Source organism: Populus alba, chromosome 5, assembly GCF_005239225.2.
Source record: "Populus alba chromosome 5, ASM523922v2, whole genome shotgun sequence".
Taxonomy (NCBI): domain Eukaryota; kingdom Viridiplantae; phylum Streptophyta; class Magnoliopsida; order Malpighiales; family Salicaceae; genus Populus; species Populus alba.
This window is the reverse complement of record NC_133288.1, coordinates 17743999-17771257: the sequence shown is the minus strand read 5'-3', so window position 1 is coordinate 17771257 and position 27259 is coordinate 17743999. Positions and strand designations below refer to the sequence as shown.

The following is a 27259-nucleotide window of genomic DNA, read 5'->3' as shown; positions in this document are numbered from 1 at the left end:
TAGATATAGTCAATTCCTAACATTTCAAATAATAAACTAATTGTTATGAGATTTTTGTTATTTTGATCAAACCTTAATGGATAATCATAAACCAATAATGATATTCATTTCTTGCATATTAAAAAAACATGATAAAAATATAATTTTATTTAAAAAAACATATGAAAAACAATTAGGATTTGATCATATGCATGAAACATTTAATATATATATATATATATATATATATATATATAAATAAATAAATCTTGATTAGAAACTTAAATATCTAATAAAATTAAATTTTTTAAAAAAAGTTATTTTAAACACACACACACACACACATATATATATATATATATATATATGTGTGTGTGTGTGTTTAAAATAACTTTTTTTTTTAAAATTTAATTTTATTAGATATTTAAGTTTCTAATCAAGATTTATTTATTTTTATCGTAAAAAAATATTTATAACAAAGTACGCAATCTAATAAATACATGCAACCAAAATAATAATTAAAGATATTTCTAAATTATTAAAATATAATTATTTTTTGTAAAAACAATGTTAAAATATAGTAATCAATATATTCACCACGTAAAATGCATAAGTAAACCATGAAGACATTATTTAATTAATTTAATTATCATCATTTAAGAATTTCAATGAATTATAAAAATTAAATTATAAATAACTTTGACATCCTATTTGTATAATTTATTCTGAAATTTAATGAATAATTAATTTTATTTTTTTAACAATTTTAGTCTTGAATATTTAATTTTTATGGATTTGTTTTTCAAACTTCATCAATTTTAAATATTATTAAACTTAATGAAATTTAAAATTCAAAATAGAAATTTGACGATTAACCGACTTAATTTAATATATCTCCATTTATATGTAAAAAAAATAAATCATGTTATAATTTTTTTATTTCAAAATTTTTTGGTATAGTATAGTGAGAGAAGTAACCTAGTTTATATTTAAACAATCCCCAATCATTAAATTCGATTTCAAGCTGAAAACAAACTCTAACCAAACATAAAAAAACAGCATTAATTTTTTCCACAGACAATTTTCAGATGTAACCCCCCGACCTGTAAGTAAATGACAGCATCATTTTGCAACAGAACCCTTCTTCTCCAGATGGATCACCAATATCCAATCCAGTAATGACAGATGGGCATAGAAAATGGAATGGTCAAACCTTAATTTAGAAAGGATGATGATGCACGGTATTTGACCCAGACCAGCGGTTTTGGACTTGTATTATGTCCCTGCTTGTGTTATCCTTCTCCTTCGGGCTAGGAACCAGTCAACAAGCATGACGAGCTCAGGTCCCACCACGGATTCATTGACTTTTCATTTTGCGAAATATGCCGGCTCCTTCTATTCACACTCCATTTAGTGGGGTCCAAAACCCATAGTCTAGATAGAAAAACGCGTTTATTTTTACATACTGAACTTAAAAATAAAATTTTAAAATATATTTTAAAAAAAGTTATTTTAAAAAGCAATAAATTAAAGTTAAAATTGAATGACTGGAAATTTACTTTTTTTTTTTTCATTAGATTATTTATACCTACCACATAAAGCATGCTAATTAGGCGTTAAAGCTTCTCATTTACCAAATCTATCACTTTTCTTCCAATTTCAATTACTAGCAAAACACTAATCAAATCTGTTTGAATATATTTAGTGTTAATTGACATGAAAATTGGCTTAAAAACATCTTTAAAAAGACCAAAATGATAAAAATAACTTTATTTGTTAAACTCCCTAATCATATGGTGAGAATCTATACACAGTTAAATAAAAATTCATGGTCTATTTTCTATTCTTGAAGTGCATCATTATATATATATATATATATATATATATATATATTTTATGAAAATATTGAATTTTTATTTTATTATTTTAAGATGTAAGTCAGCTTTGTCATTACAATTTAACTATATTTTTGAAAAAATTTAAATTTTTATAGCTTTAATTTTTTTATATTGTTTTGATATTCTAATATCAAAAATAAATTTTTAAAAAATAAAAAATATTTAAAAAAAAACTTTTACAATATTTTCAATCACAATCCCATATCAAAATATTGCTTGTAATTTTTTTTCCCCTTGGGTTAATCCCCTTTCATCTACTAAAAGAACATATTGTCCTAATCTTAATGTACTTTTTTATTTTATTTTTAATAATAATAATAATATATTCGTTAAAATACTATCATTCTAATATTTGACTCTGTTTTTTTTCTTCTTCTTCTAGAAATGTAGGAAAAAATACGACTAATAAATGGGAAACCAAAAGTTGATCGCAAAGGCAAAAGGCTGGCTGACCCACCCAAGGAAAGCAATGGTTAGTACCATACCCCACCAACACAAACAAAACAATCTCTCCTCTCCCTCACAAAACTTCATTTCTCTCTTACACTCCATCACAAATTTGCTACCTTTCTTACATTTCTTATTCTCTCTCCACCACTCTGTCCTTTGACAGGTACGCCTCAAGATCTTCACCCTCCTCCATATAGCTTCTCTTCTGTTTCTGACATCTTGTCCTTTTTTTTTCTTGCTTTTTATTAGGTGGGGTTTTCGCATTTTCTCTTTTATTGTCTTAAATTTGGATAGTCAGGGCTTGTTTTTAATGATTCTTACTGTTCTCTTGTTGGGTTTTGAGTTTGATATGGGGTTTTATACACCTGTATACAATTCAGTTGTTGTTGGTTCCTTTTGCTTTAATCCATTTGGGTCGAATTTGTTTTTGTTTGATGATTTTTATACACTATGAATATGAATATGATCGTGTTGAAGTTTCTGTGAGATTTTTTGTATTCTCTTTGAATTTTAATGGGTTTTGATGGAGAATCAAGTCTTAGCTGCTCTATTGGTGATAATTTGCTTCTTCATATTTGATCATGAGTTTATCTATGTTCCAAGTCATTTGTATCACTTCAATTTTGTACAGTTTCAAGATTGGATTTTGTAATATATCACGTGGCTGATTGTTTTGCTTTGTAGGATAATAAGGGATACCGAGCTTAAACTAAGGAACCATCTTGTGATTCTCTATAATCATGGCTAATACTGCTGCGGCTTGTGCGGAGAGGGCAACCAATGATATGCTGATTGCCCCAGACTGGGCTGTAAACATTGAGCTATGTGATATCATCAACATGGATCCTAGGTATATACGATTTTCTTTTCTTTTCTAATTTCTTGTTTTGGTAAAGTTCGTGTGCAAACTTTTCGCTTTGAGTAGTGCTTATTTTGCATTTCGAATATGTACTATTGTTAGTATTGTTCAGTACTTCATTTAAATAGAGTGTTTAGGTAGTGTGTGTTGTGGGGTTGGTCAGAGCTGGAATGAATATATTAATTTTGCCAAAGATCTTTATGTTAGAGCACTGAAATTTATCCTTAAGTCTGTACATTTTGATTTCTGCTCTTAAATTATGCTGATCTTGATTTTTCTCTGAATTGGATTTGTCTTGCAGGCAAGCAAAGGATGCCTTAAAAATACTCAAGAAGCGACTAGGCAGCAAAAATCCTAAAATCCAACTCCTAGCTCTTTTCGTTAGTATTTTCAAACTTTCTACTAGACTTGGCTCATGCTTTTTTATAATTTTATATCACAAGCTGTACACATCACAATTTTTATACATAATTGCTCTATCTTTCTTTAAATTTTGTTCAGATATGTTGAACATTTCTGAAATTGTGGTTGTGCATGGATGTTGAGCTGAATGTCTTTGGGCCTCTCTTTATATGTTGAATGATACAGGCATTGGAGACTCTCAGCAAAAATTGTGGTGACAGTGTGTTTCAGCAAATCATTGAACGTGATATCTTACATGATATGGTTAAAATAGTAAAAAAGAAGGTGCTGCTTTCTATTTTTTCCAGTGCTTTGAATCTCTGTTCTCCTGTTCCCTATCTCAATTTTTCTTGCTGTGAAATTGAGCAGCCAGATTTGAATGTGCGAGAAAAGATACTTATTCTGATAGATACATGGCAAGAAGCTTTTGGGGGACAAAGAGGAAGGTATCCTCAATATTATGCTGCGTATAATGAACTGAGGGTAATTGGTTTCTCCACCTATTTTCGTTCATATCAATTTCCTTTTATTTTGGAGCCAGCAGTTCTACTGAGAATTGTTGTATATGGCATTCCATGAGTCTTATACCTGTTGGTTCATGCTTCCTTCTTAAATCAATACATGCCAGTTAATGATTTTAGAATGATGGTTATAACTTACAGTCTATTGACTGGAAAAGTTAAAGGATCATTCTCAATTGCCATTGTGTCAATGCCTGAGTAATTTCATTATTGTTACTTGTAATTCCATAAGTCACAGTGTCTGAGATTTGCCATCGATTTTAAACTCTATTCCTTTTGAAGCTGATCAGCTTTAGGTGGCTCCTTTAATATCAGAAATCACAATATTGACCTTTACTTTCATTATGTCTTCATGAAGCCCTATTTCATGAGATTAAATGTTGGATAACTGACAGGCTTCAGGAGTTGAATTTCCGCCACAAGCAGAGAACAGCGTACCATTCTTTACTCCTCCCCAAACACAGCCTATAGCTGATGCCCCTTCAGCATATGAAGATGCTGCTATTCAAGCCTCTCTGCAGGTTGATGCTTCTGGCCTCAGGTAATACTTGGACTGTTCTGGCTTTTGTTTGTTCAATGCATTCCCCAGCTTAGGGTTAAAAGGTATACTACAAAGAGGTACATATGTTTTCCATTTATTTGTTCCATAAATAGGTGTGCGAAGTACATTAGTATTCTTGCATAATGTTGATTGACTACTGCATCAGCTATCATATTCTTTCCCAATCTACCTTTCTAGCTTGCTCATGTATTCCTAGTTTTAAATGAAAATACTATAACTCAGTTGGAATTTACTTTGTAATCAATCTTGTATGTAGCTAGAATAGATTGTAAGTGTGCTTGCATGACCAATACATCAGTCATAGATACAAGTGGCGGTGATCATAAAAGAACTAATTAAAACTGCTTTGTATTAGGGTGCTTCTGATTATGCAATTCAGTACTAAATAATAAAAGTCTCATTTTGTCATCAGCGTTTTGCTTTCTATCTTTCATTATTCTAACTGATCTTTCTTGTGCTGGGGATTAACGATTGATTACTGCTAGATCTTTTTACATTAAAAATTTGTTTATTTTGCAGCTTGCTTGAGATTCAAAGTGCTCATGGAATAGCAGATGTGTTAATGGAAATCCTTAGTGCCTTGGATCCTAAGAACCCTGAGGTAAAATTTGGTTTTTGTCCCGTGGGAATTTTCTCTCATTGTTCTAGCAAAGCATGTGGCTAAGATCAGCAGTTATGTGCTTGTGGAAATTTCCCTGATTCATAACATGAGCGGGGTCTCTGTGCCATGTCAGCTCTTCATGGATAGATATATTAGACCTTATTGCTCACTACTATATATGGGGTTCTGGATTGAAAGAAAGGGGACGGAAAAAAAAACTGTATAATTATCAACATAGGAAGAACACACTTTCAATACTCAATAAGCAATAGCGAAGTATAAGAATAATTCATGGTCCCCCTGGTATTAAAATTTGGTAAAATCAAAACCCTTTCCCTCCAATTTATCAATGACTGTAACCCTTTGCTGATTTATATGTTTGCGCATAGCAACATGTGGCTGTCATCTAATAGGCACGAGTTGGATGAGGAGCTTAATTCATTGTAAATTGAAAGCTGTTTAATTTGACCAAACATAAAATAGAGGGTTGATTTGATCAAAAGTTGAAATATGAGCGTCCATGCATGGTTTTAATTTAACTTTCAAAGCTGCAATCAAATGGAGTATGCAACATATAAAACACTAATAAAATCCCAAAACAAATGCGGATGGAGATTTATAAGTAGGTTAGGACACAAAACTACATTGTTAACAAGAGTTACTTTTGACAACTAAACTAATAGGATAACTCCAATTTTTTAAAATAATAAAATTAAATTAAACGCTGATCAATCAAATAAAAGTAAATAATCAAACAATAGACGTAGGAAGTCTTGTCTGGTTTAGTTCTCTGTCATGTTCTCTGTTTGAGGCAGAACTTGCACATATCAAGGCTGCAACTTCTTGTCTGGATAGCATTCAAGAAGAAAATGTAATCTGTGCAATGTACTTATATTATTGGATACCATGGCAGGGTGTTAAGCAAGAAGTTATTGTTGACCTTGTTGACCAATGCCGTTCTTACCAAAAGCGTGTCAGGCTTCTTGTTAACAATACAGTGTAAGAATTAGACCTCTCATATATTTTTCCAATTTCTGCTATTGACATATCTGACAAATATAGTGCTCTATCAGAGATGAGGAGCTTCTATGTCAGGGATTAGCATTGAATGATAACCTGCAGCGTGTGCTTCGTCAGCATGATGATATTGCAAAAGGAACCCCTATTGTGGGAGAAAGGGAAATGGAAACATCACTTGTGCCTCTTGCTAGTATTAACCATGAGGATGATGAGTCAGAAGATGATTTTGCCCAGCTGTCGCACAGGTAACCATACTAAAGACTTGTGCCATAGTTTTCCCCTCTCTCCCTTGCATTTACTGTATTCACTTATGTTATGCTCTCATTGTTCTGTGTGGTGTGAGGGGGGATTCTTACTGGATTTACCCATGGAGCATGCATTAGCAAATTTAAGATGCAAGTCCTCACCATTGGATGGTCAAAACATTTCAGCAAGGGAATGTTCTGGTGAAACAAAAAAGTCGTGGGGATGCGCTTTTTCATATGGGAATGCCAACTCCTCGAACCTTTTTTCTTTTCATATATGCCACTGCCTTGCTTTATTCTGCAATTAAAAAGCTTTGGAAAACTGACTATCATGTTGTTTCGTGATGTATTTGATCTTTCTCATTTTGGTTGGGAACTTTATTTGGGGGATAGTTGGCATAAATCATATAATTGAACCATCAGATTTCTGATCTTAAAACATGGTACTTTCAAAAGAAAGGAGGGAAAAGACCCATTCTAACTAGGTTTAATCATGCTACCACAGGTCATCAAGAGATAATTCACAAGGACTAAGCCGGAAACCAGTCAGTGTCAGGACTCAACCAAGACGAGTTAGCCCATTTATTCCTCCTCCTCCCTCATCAAAGAAGTCAGTTAGTGCGGACTCAGGCATGATTGATTATCTCAGTGGTGATCTGTACAAGTCAGAAGGACCACCCCAAACATCAGAACCCACATCCTTAAAAGTCCCAAATGTTAGCTCTTCACCACCATATTCTCCAACAGTACCAGCCTCTGCCCCTCCCTCCAATGCCATGAACTCCTCTCCTGTGCTAACTGGACTGCCGGTGTATGACGAACCAGCTCCATTAAGCCAATCTGGTGATCGGCTGCCCCCAGCACCTTGGGATGTGCAGTCTCCTGGATTTCTTCCACCACCACCTTCCAGGTATAATCAAAGACAGCAGTTCTTTGGCCAGCATCACAGTGTACCGGGCGGTGCTTCTAATTCAAGCAGCGGCTCTGGTTCCTCTTATGACAGCTTAGTTGGTCAAACCCAAAGTCTTTCCCTTAATCCGTCCACCCCTCCCAAACAAGCAAGAAAAGAAGATGCGCTCTTCAAAGATCTAGTTGATTTTGCAAGATCCAAGTCATCGTCACCTTCCAAACCCAACAACAGGTCATTTTGAGGGACTGAGTAGTTGGTGTAGTTCATCCGTGTTGGTACAGCTTCTTATTCCTTGTAGGTTATCAGGTTTTGCATCAGACCATGGGATTGATTGCCTGTTACAGAATAAAAGTCGGTTTAAACGTTGGGTTATGTCATCTATGCTGTTTAGCAGAGGCTTATGTCGAAAGGAGATCATGAACTACTAATTGAATTAATTTCAGTACATAAATATTTAGAATGTGGTTGTATAATATTGTTGCCCTCACATCCCAGCAGCTTGTGTATTTTTTTTTTAATGATTATTATTATTATTATTTTAAAAAAATTACCCCCTGTCTTGTAATTTTTCCTTTTCTTTTCTCTTCTATTCCGAGTTTCAGCCCATATACTTCTCACGTAATATAAGCACTCGGCGGTTTTCCATGTGCAGCATTGTTAAAATCCATCTGCGGGAGGGGTGGGTGGTCCTGTGCGGTGGTTGTGTGACTTGTGTTGACCGTAGCCGTAGCCATGCTCCTGTGTCTTTTATCCCCCACACAAATGAACCAGAAGTCAGCAAGCAGAGCAGCGCCCTATTCCGACTCTTCTTGGCTGCTTTTCGTTCTCTGTCTATTTCTTATTATGGTGTTCTTGACGGTGTTTTTTTTTTTTTTTTTTTTTTTTTTGGGTTTTGAACTGGAATCATACACTGTATACTAATAATTACTTGATTGTTGAAGATTTTTCATAAGATACCATCACCGAGCTTTTCATTATTGCTTATCCATATAAATCGCCCGTCAACTCCCCCAACATGCAGTAGAATTCAGACAATAGAACTAAAGCCATGCAAGTCACCAATAAGCCTCGAGCCCCTCCAGCATTTATGTTTCCTTTTCTCAACAGGTTTTTCGTTTTGTCTTTGGTCATGCATTCGATATATGCTTTTACTAAAGTGTTTTACATATCAAAACCATTCAAAATTACGAGAAAAAAGATTTAAATTAATTAAATTGATGCTTCTTCTATCCAAAAACATTTGCATGCCAAAACAATGAAAACGCGTGTCACCAGAACAAGCTAGCCTCTCCCTTACTTTAACGAAAGTTTCTTGGGTGCATTCATGAACATGACAATATAAAATATTGATTATATGGAGAGTAACCTAGCTGCTGTAAAAATTAGATTTGAAAAAAAAAAATGTTATTATTCGATAAATTAATTATATATTTTACATTAAATTCATATAGGTTTTATATATATATATATATATATATATATATATATATATATATATATATATATATATATAATAGAATAAAAAAATTATATAAAATATTGATCAAGTATATTTATGTTGATTATTTTGATTATTTTTTTAACTTGCCTCTATACTTTAAATGTTTATGAGTTTGATATCCATTAACACTACTATTGCCATGAAACCTCATCTATTAATAAAACTGGTCATCATCAATAAATGATCTTAATTGATTAATAATTAGGTTGAGCTTATCGCATGCTTACAACCACAAAAACATAACGTAAATGTATCATGAATCAAATTCCAAGTTAAACTTTTATGTTTATTAATTAGATATAACAATAAACAAGAAGTAAATACTTTGAAATAGAAAAAAAAAATCTTAAAAGGCTTGATGATGGTTTTTATAACATTGTCGGTGATAGTTTGACCTATTTGAACAATAAAGATTTAAAGAAAGATGAATTAACCTATTTGAACAACAAAGATTTAAAGAAAGATGAATTAATGTATCATTGAAAAAGATAATAAATAAAATATTTGAAAGCTTAAGAAACATTTCAATCTAAAAGTTTAAGTTGTCAGATAATGATTTAAGATATTATTTATATTATTCTTTAGCATATCTTTTTTAAATGAATTAGAATTGGATGATGTGATTCAAACTCGTTAGTAATTAAGACTTTGATAGCATATAAAAATTTAAAATAGAAAAGAATGATATTGTTCGATAAACAGATTATATGCTTTACATTAAACTCATGTAAAGTTTATATAGTCTTGCAACAAGACATATAAGGAAATAAAATAAAGAAAATTATACAAAATGCTTGATCATATTTTTTTATTAGATGATAAAAATAATTTTTTTGATTGTTTTGATTTATTCAATTCCTTGATTTCTTTCTTTTATTAATTAAAAAATAATAAAAAATATTTATCTTGATTATTTTCTTCATAGTTGCACCAAATTAGGTTAAAATGTATCAAATAATCATCTCAACCTAAAAGTTTAAGTTGTTAGATGAGACTCTACGATATAATTTATATTTCTTTTAAGTGAGTTTTTTGGAATTGAAACTTGTATATGACAACTACCTTGTGCTATTAATTATATTTTATTTAGATATTTGTCTTGATTATTTTCTTAACAGACTTAAACTTATATGAGATTCCAAATATATAATTTATATTATTATTTAACACATTCTCTCAAGTGAAAGCTATTTAAACTTGAAATTTGTACAAATCTACTACATTGTGCTTTTAATTATATTTTGAATCATCTCAACATAAAATCTTAAGTTATTATATGAGACTTCAAAATATAATTTATATTATTCTTTAACATATCTTCTCAAGTAAAATCTATTTGAGTGTGAAACTTGTATAGGCCTTTACTTTGTGCTATTAATGATATTTATTTGGTCACTAAAACTTTGACATTTTATCAAATAACTATTTTAAATTAAAAATTTAAATTATTAAGTAAAATTTTAAAATATAATATATATTATTCTTTAACACGGGATATTACAAAGCAAACCTGTAGATAGGATTGGGAAGTATTGCTATCATTTCTTACATGGACACATATATCATAAGAAACCACTGCCGGGGCCTTTTCCCTTTCCCGGTGTCTCTTTGAACTCTTTGTTCATGAACATGTCGTGCTTCTTGACCAACTCTCTGATCAAAAGAGAACTGTTATGATAGTTCCAACTTAACCTGCAAGGGCAAAAGGTACAGCGTAGATTGGCAAGAAACCCTAGATTTAAAATATACATACACGGACACAAATTTGTAGATTTATGTCAAATACATTTATGGGATTATATGAGAGCAATATCCAAATTAAAACAATTAATTAAGCAATCAAGGACTAGCTGCTGATCAAATTAATAAATCAACATAGCTATATAAGATCATATTTTAACCAACTTATTTTCTTTATAGTTTTCCTTCTTTTATATATAAACACATCAATCTTTTTCTCTAGTTCATGGTCATATATATCGGTCGAGACATGCGTTAATTAAATTAATCCACAGAGAAATTTTATTACAAATTAAAGGACAAATTTTAGGCTTTGTTATGTTATTTTTCTTACTTTGGCATGTAGGTTGGTGTTGATTAATTGGGAGGGTTTTCGTCCATGATGATGAAGGGTACTTTCTTGGTTCATTATCACGTACGCAGATCAATAAATCTTCCTTTGCTTATGCATGAAAAGGAAAAAGAAATCAGCTGGGAAGGTCTGTATATAGATTTCTTTGATGGAATGTAGCATCATATCACTATAATACCAGCAGCAGAAAGAAAAGATTTTTGGAGGTGATAAGAACAAATCTCCCAATTGAGGTCTCCACAGAAATCTAGACGACCTCCCTTCATGATACATGCTCAAACATAAGCATAAACGTGTGAGATTCAGGTATTTATGTAATTAGATGCGGCTTCAATATTTCTTGGAGTAGTAAGAAACTCAGAGATTCATCAAGTTAATGTTTTAAAGGAAGAAATTAATTAAAGTAATTGACTCGATCCTTCTCTTAATCAATCATTCATCCACTGCATACTGAAATTGATCATAAAACCCTTCGTTTTTACATCATAATTTCACCGAGGAAGAAGCAATAAATATCAAGATTTTTAAGAAAAGAAACAATGAAACATTACGGAAATGAAAGATGCAGGGCTAACTCTGGCTGCAGGTCTTGATCAGAAGATAAGGTGGAGGCATTATGGCCTGCAAGCTTCAGTTTTTTGTAAACAAGGCTAAAAATCTTGCGTTTAATGCTTCCTCTGACTGGCGGCGAGTGGATCCTCTTCTTATCATTCCTTCTCATGGCAACTACTGCTTTTTGGGATAGATTTTGTAATCCCACGATATCTTTTATTATGATCCTTTTATCCATTATTTTGAGAGGGAGGGAGGGAGAGGGAGAGGGAGAGGCTGCATGAGCTATTCAGTGCTCTTCACAGCCTTGGGAGGCAATATGCAACCCGTTAAATGCTAGCTTTAGGAGGAACCTTCCTGCCTCTTTCACACTTTAACTTCATAAACAGTTTAAAACACTGTTTTGTGATTATTATTTGGTACGGATGATGTGTCTAATTTTAAGGCTGCAAAAGAAGCTAGGAGGCGATTCTCGTATTGGAAGATGTCGATCGTCTTGTAGTATGGTCTCGTGCATTTCGTAAGCACTTCTCAAGCTCCACGAACAAAATCGATTTTAGGACCTCGTAACCATCCACAACATGCATGGTCTGATACGAGCAATGAGGTTTCGTAAAACTTCTATATGGATAAACATACTTGTAATTTCCATCACTCATCTCTTACTTCGAAGTTGTTTCTCTTGATTCAAAATATGGGCAACAAATTAATTAAGCATACACGCGAACCATAAGATAAGAGGCAAATTAAACTAATTATATTTTTATATGAACACCAAGAGCAGTGGCTCACGCAAACATATAGGAATGGACTTCAAGTAATTCGAAAGGACTGTATATAGTATTCTGGAAACAAATTAATTAGGGATATACAATTCCATAAACAATAAGGATTGATGAATAGGTGGAGAGGAGATCAGAAGTTCGCTAAATCCTTTTTATGGTGCCATGGAGTTGGACAATTCTAAGGCATATGTCACCAAGACAAAACCAAACTTGTTTTGCAAGGAGCTTAGAGGCTCTGTTATGCATCATGCTGCCATCACAGATTCATAACGACTAGCAAGAACCCTATCCAATACATTTACAAACAAGACGACGACTTATCTCTCTAGCTGTAACTTTAAGGCCATGAAAGAGACTTCTAAAAATCTTCCGCTTTACGCGTCCTCTTGCAGGTGGGAGTAGGACCCTGTTTCTCTCTGTGTCACTCCCTCTGGCTCTGAGCTCTACATTAATAATATTGCACTCTATCATCGTGTTATGTCTCTCCGGTTCAGTTTTAGATATATGGGTGCCAAAACTGACTGTAAAGCAGATATGCCGGGGAGAACTATTGTCGGAGGAGCATTCCCGTATTTATATTGTCTTCGTATAATGTCTTATTTCTTGTATCTGTGATGTTTTTCTGCCTATTGTATATATTTAATGAATACAAGTTGTTAATGGAGGAGGGTCTCCATCAATGTCATGACGCGTGCATATCATAACCATCATTCATGACCATAACCTGTATATATTTATATAAATAGGCATAATCTAATTGTGTAGATGATAGATTTATTTAGTGTGGATTAGTTTTAAGTTTAAAATATGATTTCAATTTATTTGATTATTATATATATAAAGAATTATTAGAATCCTATTACACAGTTGAGAATAATGGAATGTGTTGGGTTGTGCCTTAGCCAACCTTTCTATTTATATAGAGGCAGCAGAACACTGCAGTAACTGTAATGATTACAGCATCCTATATTAGAATCTTATTCTATAATATGCCCCCTCAAGCTGAGGGTGGGGGATCAACTCGAAGCTTGAATCAAAAAGCAGTAAAGGATGTAACAGGAAGCGGTTTAGTGAAGACATCAGCAAGTTGATCCCGAGAGGGAACAAAACGAATCTGAATTTCTTTCTTGGCAACACGGTCACAGACAAAGTGATAATCCACTTCAACATGTTTAGTACGAGCATGGAAGATAGAATTTGTTGAGAGATAGGTAGCACCAAGATTATCACATCAAATGGTAGGGGCAGAGACTGAGGGAACTTGCAAATATGTTAACAAGTATTGAAGCTAAATGACTTTAGCGGTACCATCAGTAAGGGCTTTATACTCAGCCTCAATAGAGGAGCGAGCAACAGTGCGTTACTTGCCGGATTTCCAAGAAATCAGCGTCTGACCAAAAAATACAAGATAGCCGCCCGTAGACTTGCGATCATCAATACTACCAGCCCAATCTACATCTGTAAAGCCATGTAGAGCAAAAGAGGAGCCTCGAGTGATATGGAAACCATAAGATGTCGTATCTTTAAGATATCGTAAAATACGTTTGACAGCGGCCCAATGAGAATCTGTAGGAGCATGCATAAACTGACAGACTCTGTTAACACTAAAGCATATATCTGGACGGGTGAAGGTAAGATATTGAAGAGCACCCACAATTTGACAAAATCATGTAGGATCAGAGAATGAATGATCTGGTAATAAAATGAATTTTGAAGGGGAGACTGGAGTATCAACTGGTTTGCAGGAAGTCATACCAGCTCGGGTGAGGATGTCAAGAATATATTTATGTTGACGCAACATTAAACCCATATCGGTAGACTGAACTTCAATACCTAGAAAGTAGTGAACAACACCTAAGTCACGAAGCTTGAACTCAGAGCTGAGTAACTGTATAAGGTGATGGAGCATAGCAGAGTTGCTACCCATGAGCAGAATATCATCAACATACACCAGGAGATAAAAGATATTTTCAAAGAATCATCTCAACCCAATAGCTTAAACTGTTAGGTGAGGTTCTAGGATATGATTTATATTATTCTATAACACCCCCTCAAATGAAAGCCCTTTGGGCTTGAAACTTGCACAGGCCCACATTACCTTGTGCTTAATTTTTATCAAATAAATAGGAATGGTGAGATTTGAACTTGAGACCGCTTGGTCATCAAGGCTCCGATACCATGTCAAAGAATCATCTTAACCCAATAGCTTAAACTGTTAGGTGAGGTTCCAGAATATGATTTATATTATTCTCTAACAAGAATTGTTGAAGGAGATTCGATATAAATGGAACAGGAAGAGACTAGTAATCTAAAACCCAATAATCTTGCTCATGAAGAAAATAAGAAAAATAGAGTAAACATTGCTTTTCCTTTTTTTTCCATTCTTTTGTAACCTATAGATCTTTATCGAAAATGTATTTCTAGCAGAACAAAACCATCTCTGCTTCTGCCAAATCATGTGTAAACCATAGTTTTTAAACCACCTTTCCCCTGAATGATTCTCAAACAAATCATGTGTAAACCATAGTTTTTAAACCCGGACCGGCCCGGCGGGCCGACCTAGGCCTGGGACCGGTCCAGGTCTAAGTAAAAACCCATCAGCGAATTGGCTCGGCAAAACCCGGTCGACTCGGTGGGTTGACCCGGAACCCGATTGAGACCCGACATGTTTTTTTATACATATACACGCACGCACGTGAAACGATGTTGTTTTTTCCCTTTACCATTAAAAGTAGCTTCTGGTAGTGTTACTATTGGGAGATGGAGAAGGACCTTGTTGTTGTTCTGTTAGATATGGGGTTGCATCATATTCATAAGATTTGAAGAAAAGAGCTTGAACAGTTTATTAGATCTAAACCTCCTCCTCCCCATATTATTTTCCCACCTTCTTGTTGTTGTTGAAGTGGATTACCAGGTAAAGCCATTATTAAGCAACAAGAAGAAGTGACAGTGACTGGAAACAATCAGTTAAATTAATAACGAAAGAACGAAAGAAAGAGATAAGAAAAAGCTTACAGAGCGGAGGAATTCTTGGACCCGTTCAAGTTGAAATATTTTTTCAGATCAGAAAAAAAAAAAAAAAAAAAAACACTTTTCTTTCTCCAGCTCTCTTCTCTCTTTGTTCTGTCGTCCCAAATTAAGGTAGCGGTAAAGTGAGAATTTGAAGAAGAAAGAGAGGGATTGAAGGGGAAAAAACAAGTCTTTTTTTATGTTACTTTGCTCAGAATGTGTAGATTGACGCCAATGAACAGCACAAACATAGCAAATGGAGAGTGGAAAATATGGAAAGAGAAAAACCTTTCAAAAAGCAGAGTTTTTTTTTTTTTTTTTGGGTTGACCCGGGCTGACCCGGGTCACCCATCTGACCTGTGACCCGCTTATTATACCGGGTTAACCACCGGGTTGGGTTTAAAAACTATGGTGTAAACTAACACAATTTCCATTTAATTAATCATCAATATTCTTCACTCAAGTTCTTTTCATTTGAGTTTTAGATGATATAGATCACTTATTCATACTTAAATTGGTGTATTATGGAAAGAAATCAGAATTTTTATTACATTCAGGCGTCTAAAATCATCCCCTAGCACCATCCTTTTCTATGATTTCATGGATTTTGGCACTCCCATAACCAAGGAAAAAAGATTTTTTTTAAAAAGCCGGAAATAGAAATGTTCTCTATCACTGACCACCATATTACTATGATATATTTTATTGATTCGCAATAGATCCATTTTCCAACTTTGGTTTCACCAAATTTGTGTGACTTCACATTATAAGAAGATTCCAAAACTTGAATCTATTTTGCCAACGGGAACACTACAAAATCGTAAATCCTTTTCTTTCCATCTAAATTGATTTTGGATGTACCGATCAATTAAATTAATCGAAAAAGAATGAACAGTATCATAACAAGAAAGAAAGATGGGAAGTGAGTTAATGCAGATAACATATACTATTTATTCCAGGGTCCATAGGGTCACAATCTCTGTCGGCGACAACATTTCTGTTATTCCATTTTTCATCCATGCACATCAATCAAAACAAATTAACAACAAAATGGCTTTTGTTTACTTAATGTTCATTGATAGGTGTCCTTCAAGGAATTTTATTTTTTAACCTTATGGTTTCGGTTAATACTTCAAAATTAATTAATGATCAGCTGGCAATTCCCAACATCTACAAGGAATTTCATGGAAAAAACAAAAACAGTTATGCTAGCTGACCACTAGAATGGGTTTGATCAATTTTCACCATCCCTACAACCAAATTTATATATGATTAGACAATTTATGTTTAACCTGTTGAAATCATGATTCATATCTCGTTTTGAATTGAAGTTGTGGTTTTTCTTAATGGGTTGAGGTTACACCGTAACTTCATCCTTAAATAGAGCCTTAAAAAATGTTTAGGAGTGTGGTAATATTTGTTTTTTAAAGTATTTTCTACTTAGAAATATATTAAAATAATGCTTTATTTATTTTTTTTAAAAAAATTATTTTTTGATATCAGTACATCAAAACAATATCTAAAAAACACTCAAAAAAATTAATTTAAAGCAAAAAAATAAAAAATTTTAATGTTTTTTCAAAAGTGCAAAAACAAACTAATTTAGGCGGGGCTATGACCCAACTTAAAGTTTTCAAGAAATTATTATTTTTGCCTTAGTCTTAAGGCTCATTTTCAAATAGCGACTCAAAATGTTATGATTTTTAATGTATTTTTAGAAAGAGTATCCAAAAATCTATCTTACTTTGGTTTTGTTCCCCTCTTATTTTATTCTGGTTTTCATTTATATCCTACATCTCATTTTAAGTCGATCCCTCAAGGACTGCATTGTAGGTAAATTTAGTTATGAAGAATTTACTAGAGAAGTGAGATGAACAGAAGGAAAAAATGACTATTACCATCAAAACACACCATGTTAAGCTCATGTCTTGCCTTTACTTATATGCACTGTTTTAATATATTGTAATTCTCATTACTGAGAAGGTTGTCGAAGCCAGCACCATCTTCTGCTTTGCCTACATATACTGGCAATTGGGCAATTGTAATAGAATGCCACACATAAAAATGAATGAGGATAATTGTTAATTCCTTTTGTGGATTCCTTTTCTCTCTCTTTCTTTCTCTTCTTCTCTCTCTCGCCTCAGTCAGCCTCTCTTTCCTAATTTATTTTTCTCCTCAGTAAACCAGATACTAGAGAAATCACTCCATTGAGTTTAATACATATTAAAGGATTCTTAATCAGGTTGTTACCTATAGATAGTGGTCTTATACTTGCTTCAAGTGGTATCAAAGCTTCTTATCTTTAGACCAAAAAATGGCTCCTAATATTGGATCTCAAGATCTAAAGAAATTAAAAGACGTTATGGAAACCTCTAACAAACAGCAGACATAGTGGAATGATAAGATGACGAGGTTATTGGAACAAGAAGAGCAATAACATTTAGCTAGCGACATAAGATTAATGAGGTTGAAGGAGTTGATCACTAGCATTTCTCATCAACAAAATACCTTGTTATAAAAGTTGCAGGTATCTACAAGAGAGTCAAGTAATAACCGATAACAACTACACATCTCTTAAGAAGGGTTGGCCGTGAAGAGTGATTGGCATTATAGATGGCATTACAAATTCCATAAACCTAGGCATGACTTTCCATCTTTTGAAGGGGAAAAAGACATTTACAAATGGTTGTATAAATACAACCAATACTTTGAGATATAAGATATTCAGGAACTAGAAAAACATTAACTATGATCCTACTATTTGGATGGTATGTCACTGTATTGGCATCACAAATTCATGTGGAGTAGTGGTGGTAGAGTGGTGACATGAAATGTATATGTAGAAGTAATATGTGGAAGGTTTGGTGGTTAGAAGGATCCCTTAAAAAAGCTAAAGGATTTGAAACAAGGAGGCGACTTATTAAAGACTTCGATATACTATGGAATCATGCAGAGATAAAATGAAAGGTATGCCTTGGTTTTCTTTTTAGGTGGGCTAGAGATAGAGATAAAGAATTTGGTTAAGATGTTTGAACCAAAATCTCTTTAAACAAGCTCTAACCTGTCTCATTTTATAAGAAAATATTATCATATACAAGAGATCCAAAACACCATATCAAACACCCAGCACACTTGTATGCATCATTAACTAGCACAAAACACCCCAACATCAAACCCTATACCTACATAAATCTTTCCCCAAAGACTTCTAAACTCTTAGGCTTACTACCTAGCCCTTAACCTCATTTCCCTATCAAACCTAATATGAGACCCATTAGAACTATCAATAACATATAAATGGAAGAGAAAAAGGCTAAAGGCTTGTGTTTTTGGTGTGGTGAAAAATTCACTCTGGGTCACAAATGCAAAACAAAAAGACTATACTCTAAATGCATAGTGGAAGATGAAGAAAAGGAGGAAAATGTTGAAATAGAGACTGTAAGGGAAAGGGATAATCTAGAAATCACTAACCCTCACATCTCTATGAATGCATTGGAAGGAGTCCTTAGCTGCCTTGAAGTGACTGTGAATAAGCTGCCTATCTTCATCATAATCGACTCTGGTATCACACACAATTTCATGAATACACGGGTGGCTAACAAGTTACAATGTGCATTGACACTTATAAACTTTGTAATAGTTAATGATGTTAATGGGGGGAAAATGTTATGCACTTTAATCTATAAGGAATTTAGGTGGAAAATACAAGGAATATACTATATGGTTGATGTGTTTATGATGGAGTTGGATGCTTGCAATATGATCTTAGACATTCATTGGTCGGCCACTTTAGGGGACATTATATGTAATTATGGGAGTATATGGATGAGTTTCAACTAGCAATGACAAAGAATAACACTAAAAGGGGAATAACCTGTGAAGTTGTAATCAATTTTGTTTGGATAGATGAGTGGGTTACTGGATAGAAATGAAAGCTTAGTAGATATCAATGAATATAACTTGATGATGATTCCTAATACAGGTGCTGAGATGAATACGTTACCAGTGGGAAAAAAATCTAAAAGAAGAGGAAAAAGAAGATATCTAAAAACTACTTCACACTTACCATGATGTGTTCACCCTTCTAGTAGGTTTACCCCTTTTAAACTTGAAGACCATACTATTCCCTTAAAAGAGGGAGCTTAGCCTATTAATCTTAGGCCATATAAGTATTCTAATTTGTAGAAAGATAAAGTGGAAAAAATTATCTCTAAAATATTTGATTCCAATATAGTTTAACCAAGTACTAGTGGTAATGTAAAGGGAAAAAAAAAAAACCTCTCTTAAAGGTTGTGTGTTGATTATAGGGCTTTCAACAAGTTAACAATTAAAAACAAGTTCCTTATACCCTTAATAGATGAGCTATTAGAAGAGTTAACAGGGGTTGTTGTATTCTAAAAAACTGATTTAAGGTCTTACTATCACCAGATTATGATGAGCCCCAGGGATATCTATAAGACAACATTCATAACACACAATGGACTTTACAAATTTCTAGTGATGCCATTTAGTCTTACCAATGCTCTAGCTACCTTTTAAAGCTTAATGAATAACTTGTTTAGAGCTCAATTTAGGAGGTTTTTTCTAGTGTTTTTTTATGACATTTTGATTTACAATAGAAGCTTCAAGAAGCACCTAGAGCATCTACAGGTTGTTTTGGAATTACTCAGGTTAAACAAGTTGGTGACGAAGGAAAGTAAATGTGTTTTCGATAATGACAAGATTGAGTACTTGGGCCATATTATCTCTAAGGTAGGGGTGGCTACATATGCTAAAAAGATACAAGCTATAAGGGATTGGTTGTTATCATAGAACATCAAGCAGTTGTGTGAGTTTTTAGGACTCACTGGTTACTACAAGAAGTTTGTGAGGAGCTATGAGACTATATGCAGACCTTTAACTAAGCTCCTAAAAAAGGATACATTTAGTTGGGACTAGGACACTACTTCTACATTTGAATCATTTGAGGTAATGGTTAATCCTCCAGTCCTATCCTTACTTGATTTGAACAAACCATTCATAGTTGAGACTGACGCATCATATTATAGCATTGATACAATGTTAATGCAGGAGAGACAACTTATAGCCTACGTCAACAAAGCTTTGGGTCTAGGAAGCAATTGTTGTCCACTTACGAGAGAGAGATGTTGGATATCTTATAGGCAGTAACCAAGTGGAGACAATATTTATGGGGAAGACCTTTCAAGATCAAAATCGACCATGTCACCTTTAAATACCTACTGGATCAGAAAATAACCTCCCCTTCCCAATACTTGTGGCTGATTAAACTATTAGGCTTTGATTACATAATTGAATTTTTAAAGGTAAAAAAGAATGTAGCAGTTAATGCTCTCTTTAGAATAGTCAAGAGTGAACTCAATGCATTAGTTTTATCCTTACTTTTCTCTAGATTATTGTCAGACATCAAGAGATCTTAGGAGGTTGATAGCCAGGTTAAGTCAATCATCTAGGATTTAATTAAAGCCCCTGCTACACATCCTCATTATAAGTGGAGTGATGGTCATCTTTTTAGGAAGTGAAAAATGATAGTGGGAAATGACATGACACAACAAAATTATCTAATAGCCATTTATCATGATACAACATTAGAGGAACAAAAGCAAAAACCTTTGTTTTATAGTCACAGTAACGAGGGTTGGCATTGTATTTTATTGGAAGAAGCAACAAAAGCAAGCGAGACAATACATAAGGGGATGTTTAAAGATATAAGTTAGAGAATATGGTTAGTCCAAGATTATTACAACCTTTGCCTATTCCAACAACACCCTTTACAAACAACAATATGGACTTCATGATAAGTTTGCCTAAATATAAGGGAAAAGAAGTGATATTCTTACTGGTTGATAAGTTTAGCAGGTATACACATTTTATAACACTTTCACACCCCTATACTACTAGATCAATAGCAAAAACCTTCATGGACTTAGTCTACATATTATATGGTCTTCTGACCACCATAGTTAGTGATCAAGACTCTGTTTTCCTAAGTTAGTTTTGGACAGAATTGTTCAATCTACAAAGGGTCAACCTACACAACTCTACTGCTTATCATCCTCAATCAGAAGGGCAAACTACGATCATCAACAAATGTTTGGAGAACTATCTCAGGTGCATCATAGGAGATGCCCCTTCATAATGGTGTAAATGGTTGTTATTGAGTGAGTAGTGGTATAATACAAACTTTCACATAGCCACTAAATCAACTTCTTACAAAATACTATATGATTTTTCTCCACCTATCTACAATTCGTTGGAGGCAGTAGACCATTACCTTAATAAAAAGAAGCATATGCTACAGATAATCAAATAAAATTTGATCAAGTCACAAAATAGAATGAGGCAGTTAGCCAACAAGAGAAGAAGTGACAGAGTTCTTAAAGTAGGTGATTCGGTTTACTTAAAACTACAGCCTTACAAACAGAAATCAGTTCTTCATCACCACCACCACAAGCTAGCAGCCAAATATTATGGTCCTTATACCGTGATTGAGAAGATTGAAGAAGTTGCCTACAATTAGTTAAATCTTCCCCTCTCTTCAACAATCCATCTTGTTTTCCATATCTCCCAGCTAAAGAGGAGTGTGGTGAACAAAATGGTGCACGATGATTTACATGATGGACCCAAAGAACCTACTTTACAACCCCAAACAATCCTAGATCGAAGGCTGATAAAAAAGGGTCAACAAGCTGCAACGCAAATCTTAGACTTAGAGTGTGTTTGGTATTGCGGTAGCTGTTTTGGTTGTGGTTTAAAAAAAATTATTTTATAAAAAATACTTTTAGTTGAGGTTGGTTTTAAAAATTTATGTTTGGTTAAAACTGTGGTTGAAATTAAAGTTGAAGAAAAAGTAGTTTAATGTGTTTGGTTAAAAGTGCTTTTAAAAATTGAGGTTATAAAATAATTTTAAAAATATATATTAATACTGATGATTTTTAATTTAAATATTGTGGATTTAATTATTGATATTATATCATGAAATAAATCATACTTTATATAAAATATTTTTTATTATTCCATTAAAACCATTTATAATTCCATTACGTACGAAATACATTCGACAAAAAACTACAGTTTTCATAATATTTTTAGCATGTAATAAAATTAGATAAAATATTATCAGGTATAAAATTCATTTTAAACTAGTTTTTTAAAAAAAATATTAAAAAAATAACACACTAAAAAAAACAAGAAGAAGAAGTTCCCGCAGGCAAGTGAATAGTGCAAGAGAATTGCACTGTTCACTATTTTAAGTGAACAGTGCAATTTCTTGTACTGTTCACATGAACAGTGTACACAATGCAATGTTAATTGCACTGTTCATTGAACAGTGCAATTAACATGAACAGTGGAAAAAAAAATAAAAAATGACTGCTTTTCTTTTCCTGCATTTATAACGCAGAAATTAAGTGGGGTTCAGTGAACAGTAAATTGATTTTTTTCTTAACCAAATAGCTACGCACTGCATTTTAAATAAAACGCTTCCGCATCCGCAGAGTCAAAAGTTGCTCTTAGACCACTAGCAAGGGTTGTCTCTAGCTGAAGTAACAGGGGAATTCATTGACGAACTGAAACTCAAATTTCCCTCACTCAACCTTGAGGACAAGGTGGTTATGAAGGGAGGAGATTCGTTACAGGTAAATTCAATTATGAAGAATTTATCAGAGGAGTTAGACAAACAGAAGAAAGAAATGATCGTTACCATCAAAACACCATGTTAAGCTAGTGTCTTGCCTTTACTCATACGCACCGTTTCAATAATTTGTAATTCTCGTAAGTCATAACTGAGAAGGTTGTCGAAACCAGCACCATCGCCATCTTCTGCTCTGCCTATATATATTGGTTGTTGTAACATAGCGACACGCAAAAATAAATGAGGACAATTGTTAAATCCTTCTGTGGATTCCTTCTTTCTCTAGTTCTTTCTCTCCTTCTCTCTCTCGCCTCAATCAGCCCCATTTTCCTAATATCTTCTTCCGCTCAATACAGATTGGAGGATTCTTAGTCGGGTTGTTGGCTATAGATAGTGATCTTATACCTGCTTCAGACTCGGGGCTAAAGATGTAATTAATTCTGCAACTGTCTATTTTAATCACACAAAACATGTAATCACTCATCTCCGACACTGTCCTAGAAATGCATGCAGGACCGAGACCCTTAATGGGAGAGAGTGCGAGAGAATAGAATAGGACTCCAACTTTAGTGTTTTAATTACATCAGCCAATAATCATATCCAAATGTTCTAAGTTGTACAAGAATTGGTAATCGATATTTCCAATGAAACAAATAAGTTAATTGCAAAAGAATTAACTGTCCCTCGAACAATCCTTGTTTTGCTGCAACTTCAACTTTGGGTGTTATTTTTCTTTTTTTTTTGGTCTTCTTACCATGGAGCTTTTTGGTGTTTGTGTTATGTAAGCAGAGTCCTTCTTCCAGCTCTGGCCATGAAAACTGGCCTTTGAGATTATGCGGCCTATTGGAAGCACATCAGAGAAGGAAGGCAAAAAGAGCTTGGAAAATGGACTTTGGTCCTCCCCACTTTCTCGACGGACAGGTAAAAGAACCTCGATGATCCCCTGGTCGCCCCTGATAAATCAATCAGTAAATCGTCACTTTCACTTATCATTTTCAATTCAAGCACAGACCATAATTCCCAATAGTTCTAAGAACCTTAGACCATCTGGTCCTAATTAAATTGTCTGGATTAAATCAAATGTGATTTTCAGCTTTTGGGGATTGCTGTTCAGAAAAGAAGGCCATGGCAGTAAGAGAATTCGTCGTTCTCAAACAGAATGAGGGCAACATTGGTCATTGATGTAAAGCAGCTCCTGTGTTAAGTGTGCCTACTTGTTATCAATCCATGGCTAGGTAGTATAGATTTTACCTGAGCAGCATCCTTGAGTGGCCCCCAACACTCCAACCGGTTGTACTTGGGTGAGCTAGAATGAAAATACACCCAAACTAAAGAATCCTTTAGCTCAGGATGCTCTGTGAAAAGTGCCGAATCTCCATGCAACACAGCTTCAAGCACCTGGCTTGCATCAAATCAAAACTCTGAGCATGACTACACAAATGGTGGGGAGTACTAGTGTATGCAACAGCCCAAAGATTTATCCTCAAGTACATGGAATCGCACAGGAGAACACTTACCAAAGGCATTTCCTTGGAGAATATGTGGTATCTAAACTCAGCAGCAAGGTCTAGTACGAGATTGGGTCCGCTCACATAGCAATGGACAAGTAGAGCTAATTGTCCTTCTAGCTTTTTCCATTCAGCAACCACATCATCCTTGATATACCAACCTCTTAGCTGCATATACATTATGCACAGCCCATAATCATAGGAACGAGTAACAAATACATTTTTTCCCAAGACCGAGAGCAGAGCGAGGAAAGAAAGAGAAGAAAGGGAAAGGAAAGTTAAATCATAGGAACACACCTGATCTAGGTTGATGACATTGGAGATTGTTAAGGTTAGGTCTGCTGTGAAGTCACAATGAGACAGGATGTAAGTTCGAGGGATAATTGCTGAGTATTGATTCATCTCTTCGCCCATTAAGACTACTTTCAGCTTTGAAGCTTCAAATTTTGCCGGAGGACCCAAAAGTCTAACTGCCTAGTGACACCAAACAGGCAGCTAGTCAACACCATTGATAGGTAGAATGAGCCATTGTAACCTCTTGCAGAAAGTTACATTGGCTCGGAAACAGAGAGCGCAAACATGACTTGAAATGAAATGAAGTGACTGTTGTCTAGACTCAATCTAGGCAGACCAAACCAATCAACTATATACACATACTGTTGTCTAGACTCGTCCTTCGTGCTTCACCAAATTATCATTTTTTCTGTGGAAATTAATCGCTTCACGCTCTTCACTAGCAGTAATAAAGATGCAAATACAGCAAAAACTTGAAAAATTTGCAAATGCATCATGTTAGAATTCCAAGTGTATGCGAGTCTTAATTGCAAGCATGTTTTACCCTATTCTAGTATTCCTTTAAACCATGCCCAACGCCTAACATTTGCAAGTTTCATAATTAATGATACAATAAATGACAATGCCACTGCACAGAGGCCTGGTGAAGAGATAAAGGCGAGGAGAATACCTCAGAGACTAACGTATTACAGGAAGCCCTGCTATCGCCAAAGGAGGAAAGAACAGCAGGCTTGGAACCTTTAAATGATAACTTGGTGCTGTTATTGCTGTTGTTGATGGATAAAGATTGCCTGTGCGGTGGTGACGGTGAAAATGAGTAGTGAGCACAATGACAGGCCATGGGAAATGCATAACAAGGTCTTTCTTTTCTTCATCTTTCACATCTCACCATTGTCTTCTCTCCGAACTTAGCTCGACAGAGAGAAAGAGAGAGAGAGAGTGATGAAGTATGTGGAGTTTTGAGGTTCACAGTTTTGGTCCTGTGGACTGTGATTCTCACCTCAGACCCCACATGTCCAAAAATCTTTATCAAGCATTCCCTCCACACATTTTTTTTTTATATATAAAAAATTGAATTTAATATTTCTCGATTGAAAAAACAAAAAAGAACTAGTAATTTGAATTTTTTTAATGAATGGTAAATAGTATTATTGGGGCTTCTCAATTAAATAAATGAATTAAAAAGAAATGGTGATTGGTTATGGAAATGGATGTTGTGACAGGTCATCATTGCTGATTGAATATTTGATAAGATGCTGTGGATAATGCGATGACGTGGCAAACCTCGGACCGGCACTCATTATCTCAAATATAATTTTTTTATATGGTTTATTTTTGTGTTATAAAAGAATTTTAAAAATAAATTAATTATTTTTTTATATTTTCAGATTTTTTTTTTATGTACTAATATTAAAAATAAATTTTAAATAATAATAAAAATAGTATTCCAATAAATTTCCTAGTAAAAAAATATTTTAAAAGGCAACCGCTACCATAATATCAAACAATTCTTTAGTCCATTAGGTTTCTTATGAATTTCAGCCCCGTTTGTTTATTAGAAAATATAGTTTTTAAGTGATTTTTTATGGAAAAGAGATTCCGAAAGAATAAATTATTTTATAATATTTAGTAATTTATTAGAAATAAGTTGAAAAACACTTTTCAGTATTTGACTATGTCATGAAAAGTGAGTTCAAAATTAACTTATCAATGTTGTATTTTTTTTTTCAAGTTTATTAAAAGAATGAGGATCAAATCTGATAGATAAAAAATTTGAAGGATGATGAAATTGAAAAAAAATCTGGTTTTATAAATTATTTCAAATAAAACAAATAGTAATCAAAATAATGGAAACCAAATCTAATAGAAAAAAAAAAGTTAAAAAATGATAAAAAGAATACGAGAAAAGAAATAAAAATAAAAAGAATAGGGACCAAATTGATATAAAAATTAAATAAAATCAAATTCTAAGGGATGAAATTGAAGAAAAAAAATAATATATATATATATATAGCAATTAAAAGATGGAGGGCCAAATTTTATATAATCAATAAATAATAAGATATTTTTTTTATTTTTTCACAACTTCTGAAAAAGTATTTTGCTTTCAAAATAAAAGAACAACACATTTATAAAAACCAAGTCAATTTTTGTTTTGATTAGAAAGTATTTTCTACTGATCAATTTTTCTAATGGTAAATAAACACATGAAACTTTGAAAAATGATCACTTTTCTTGAAACAAATGGGCCTTAAAAAGTGTCTTAGAGTGTAGTAATTGTTGTTTTTTCTCCCAAACATAAATTATACTTGTTTGCTTATATATATAAAAAAAAATGTGGTTTAAAGGGTGGGTCCTATCTTAAATTGAAGTGTAACCTCAGTTTCATGTGAAACAAGTTAGAGATGCTTTTATTGAGG

At 33.6% G+C, this 27259-nt stretch overlaps 2 protein-coding genes across 3 annotated transcripts; one reads left to right on the top strand and one right to left on the bottom strand.

The window, feature by feature from the left end:
- The first annotated feature begins 2334 nt into the window (after window positions 1-2334).
- Window positions 2335-7941, top strand: LOC118029227 (TOM1-like protein 3). 2 transcript variants are annotated; one of them, XM_035033058.2, is made up of 10 exons: window positions 2335-2490; window positions 3012-3177; window positions 3488-3566; window positions 3775-3873; window positions 3958-4071; window positions 4505-4650; window positions 5191-5272; window positions 6186-6271; window positions 6346-6537; window positions 7043-7941. In XM_035033058.2, the coding sequence occupies exons 2-10, from the start codon at window positions 3068-3070 to the stop codon at window positions 7686-7688; spliced, it is 1554 nt and encodes a 517-aa protein (XP_034888949.1). In that variant the 5' UTR covers window positions 2335-2490; window positions 3012-3067; the 3' UTR covers window positions 7689-7941. The 2 variants fall into 2 exon arrangements, with proteins under 2 accessions (XP_034888949.1, XP_034888950.1); XM_035033059.2 differs by lacking the exon at window positions 2335-2490 and adding an exon at window positions 2557-2576.
- A 15641-nt stretch (window positions 7942-23582) lies between these two features.
- On the bottom strand, window positions 23583-25820 carry LOC118029299 (magnesium dechelatase SGRL, chloroplastic). Its single transcript, XM_035033158.2, has 5 exons — window positions 25510-25820; window positions 24843-25019; window positions 24555-24713; window positions 24289-24435; window positions 23583-23990 (listed from the first exon to the last, which is right to left on the bottom strand). The coding sequence occupies exons 1-5, from the start codon at window positions 25678-25680 to the stop codon at window positions 23892-23894; spliced, it is 753 nt and encodes a 250-aa protein (XP_034889049.1). The 5' UTR covers window positions 25681-25820; the 3' UTR covers window positions 23583-23891.
- Window positions 25821-27259: the final 1439 nt, after the last annotated feature.

What these genes read in the sequence shown, in the direction of transcription:
- LOC118029299 (XM_035033158.2), bottom strand. Translation starts at nt 25,680, where the DNA reads ATGGCCTGTCATTGTGCTCACTACTCATTTTCACCGTCACCACCGCAC. An exon ending in ATGTCATCAACCTAGATCAG is followed by an intron (nt 24,714 to 24,842) that starts GTGTGTTCCTAT and finishes ATGTATATGCAG; the next exon opens with CTAAGAGGTTGGTATATCAA. An exon ending in TCTCCAAGGAAATGCCTTTG is followed by an intron (nt 24,436 to 24,554) that starts GTAAGTGTTCTC and finishes GATGCAAGCCAG; the next exon opens with GTGCTTGAAGCTGTGTTGCA.
- LOC118029227 (XM_035033058.2), top strand. Translation starts at nt 3,068, where the DNA reads ATGGCTAATACTGCTGCGGCTTGTGCGGAGAGGGCAACCAATGATATG. An exon ending in CTGCGTATAATGAACTGAGG is followed by an intron (nt 4,072 to 4,504) that starts GTAATTGGTTTC and finishes GATAACTGACAG; the next exon opens with GCTTCAGGAGTTGAATTTCC. An exon ending in TTTGCCCAGCTGTCGCACAG is followed by an intron (nt 6,538 to 7,042) that starts GTAACCATACTA and finishes ATGCTACCACAG; the next exon opens with GTCATCAAGAGATAATTCAC.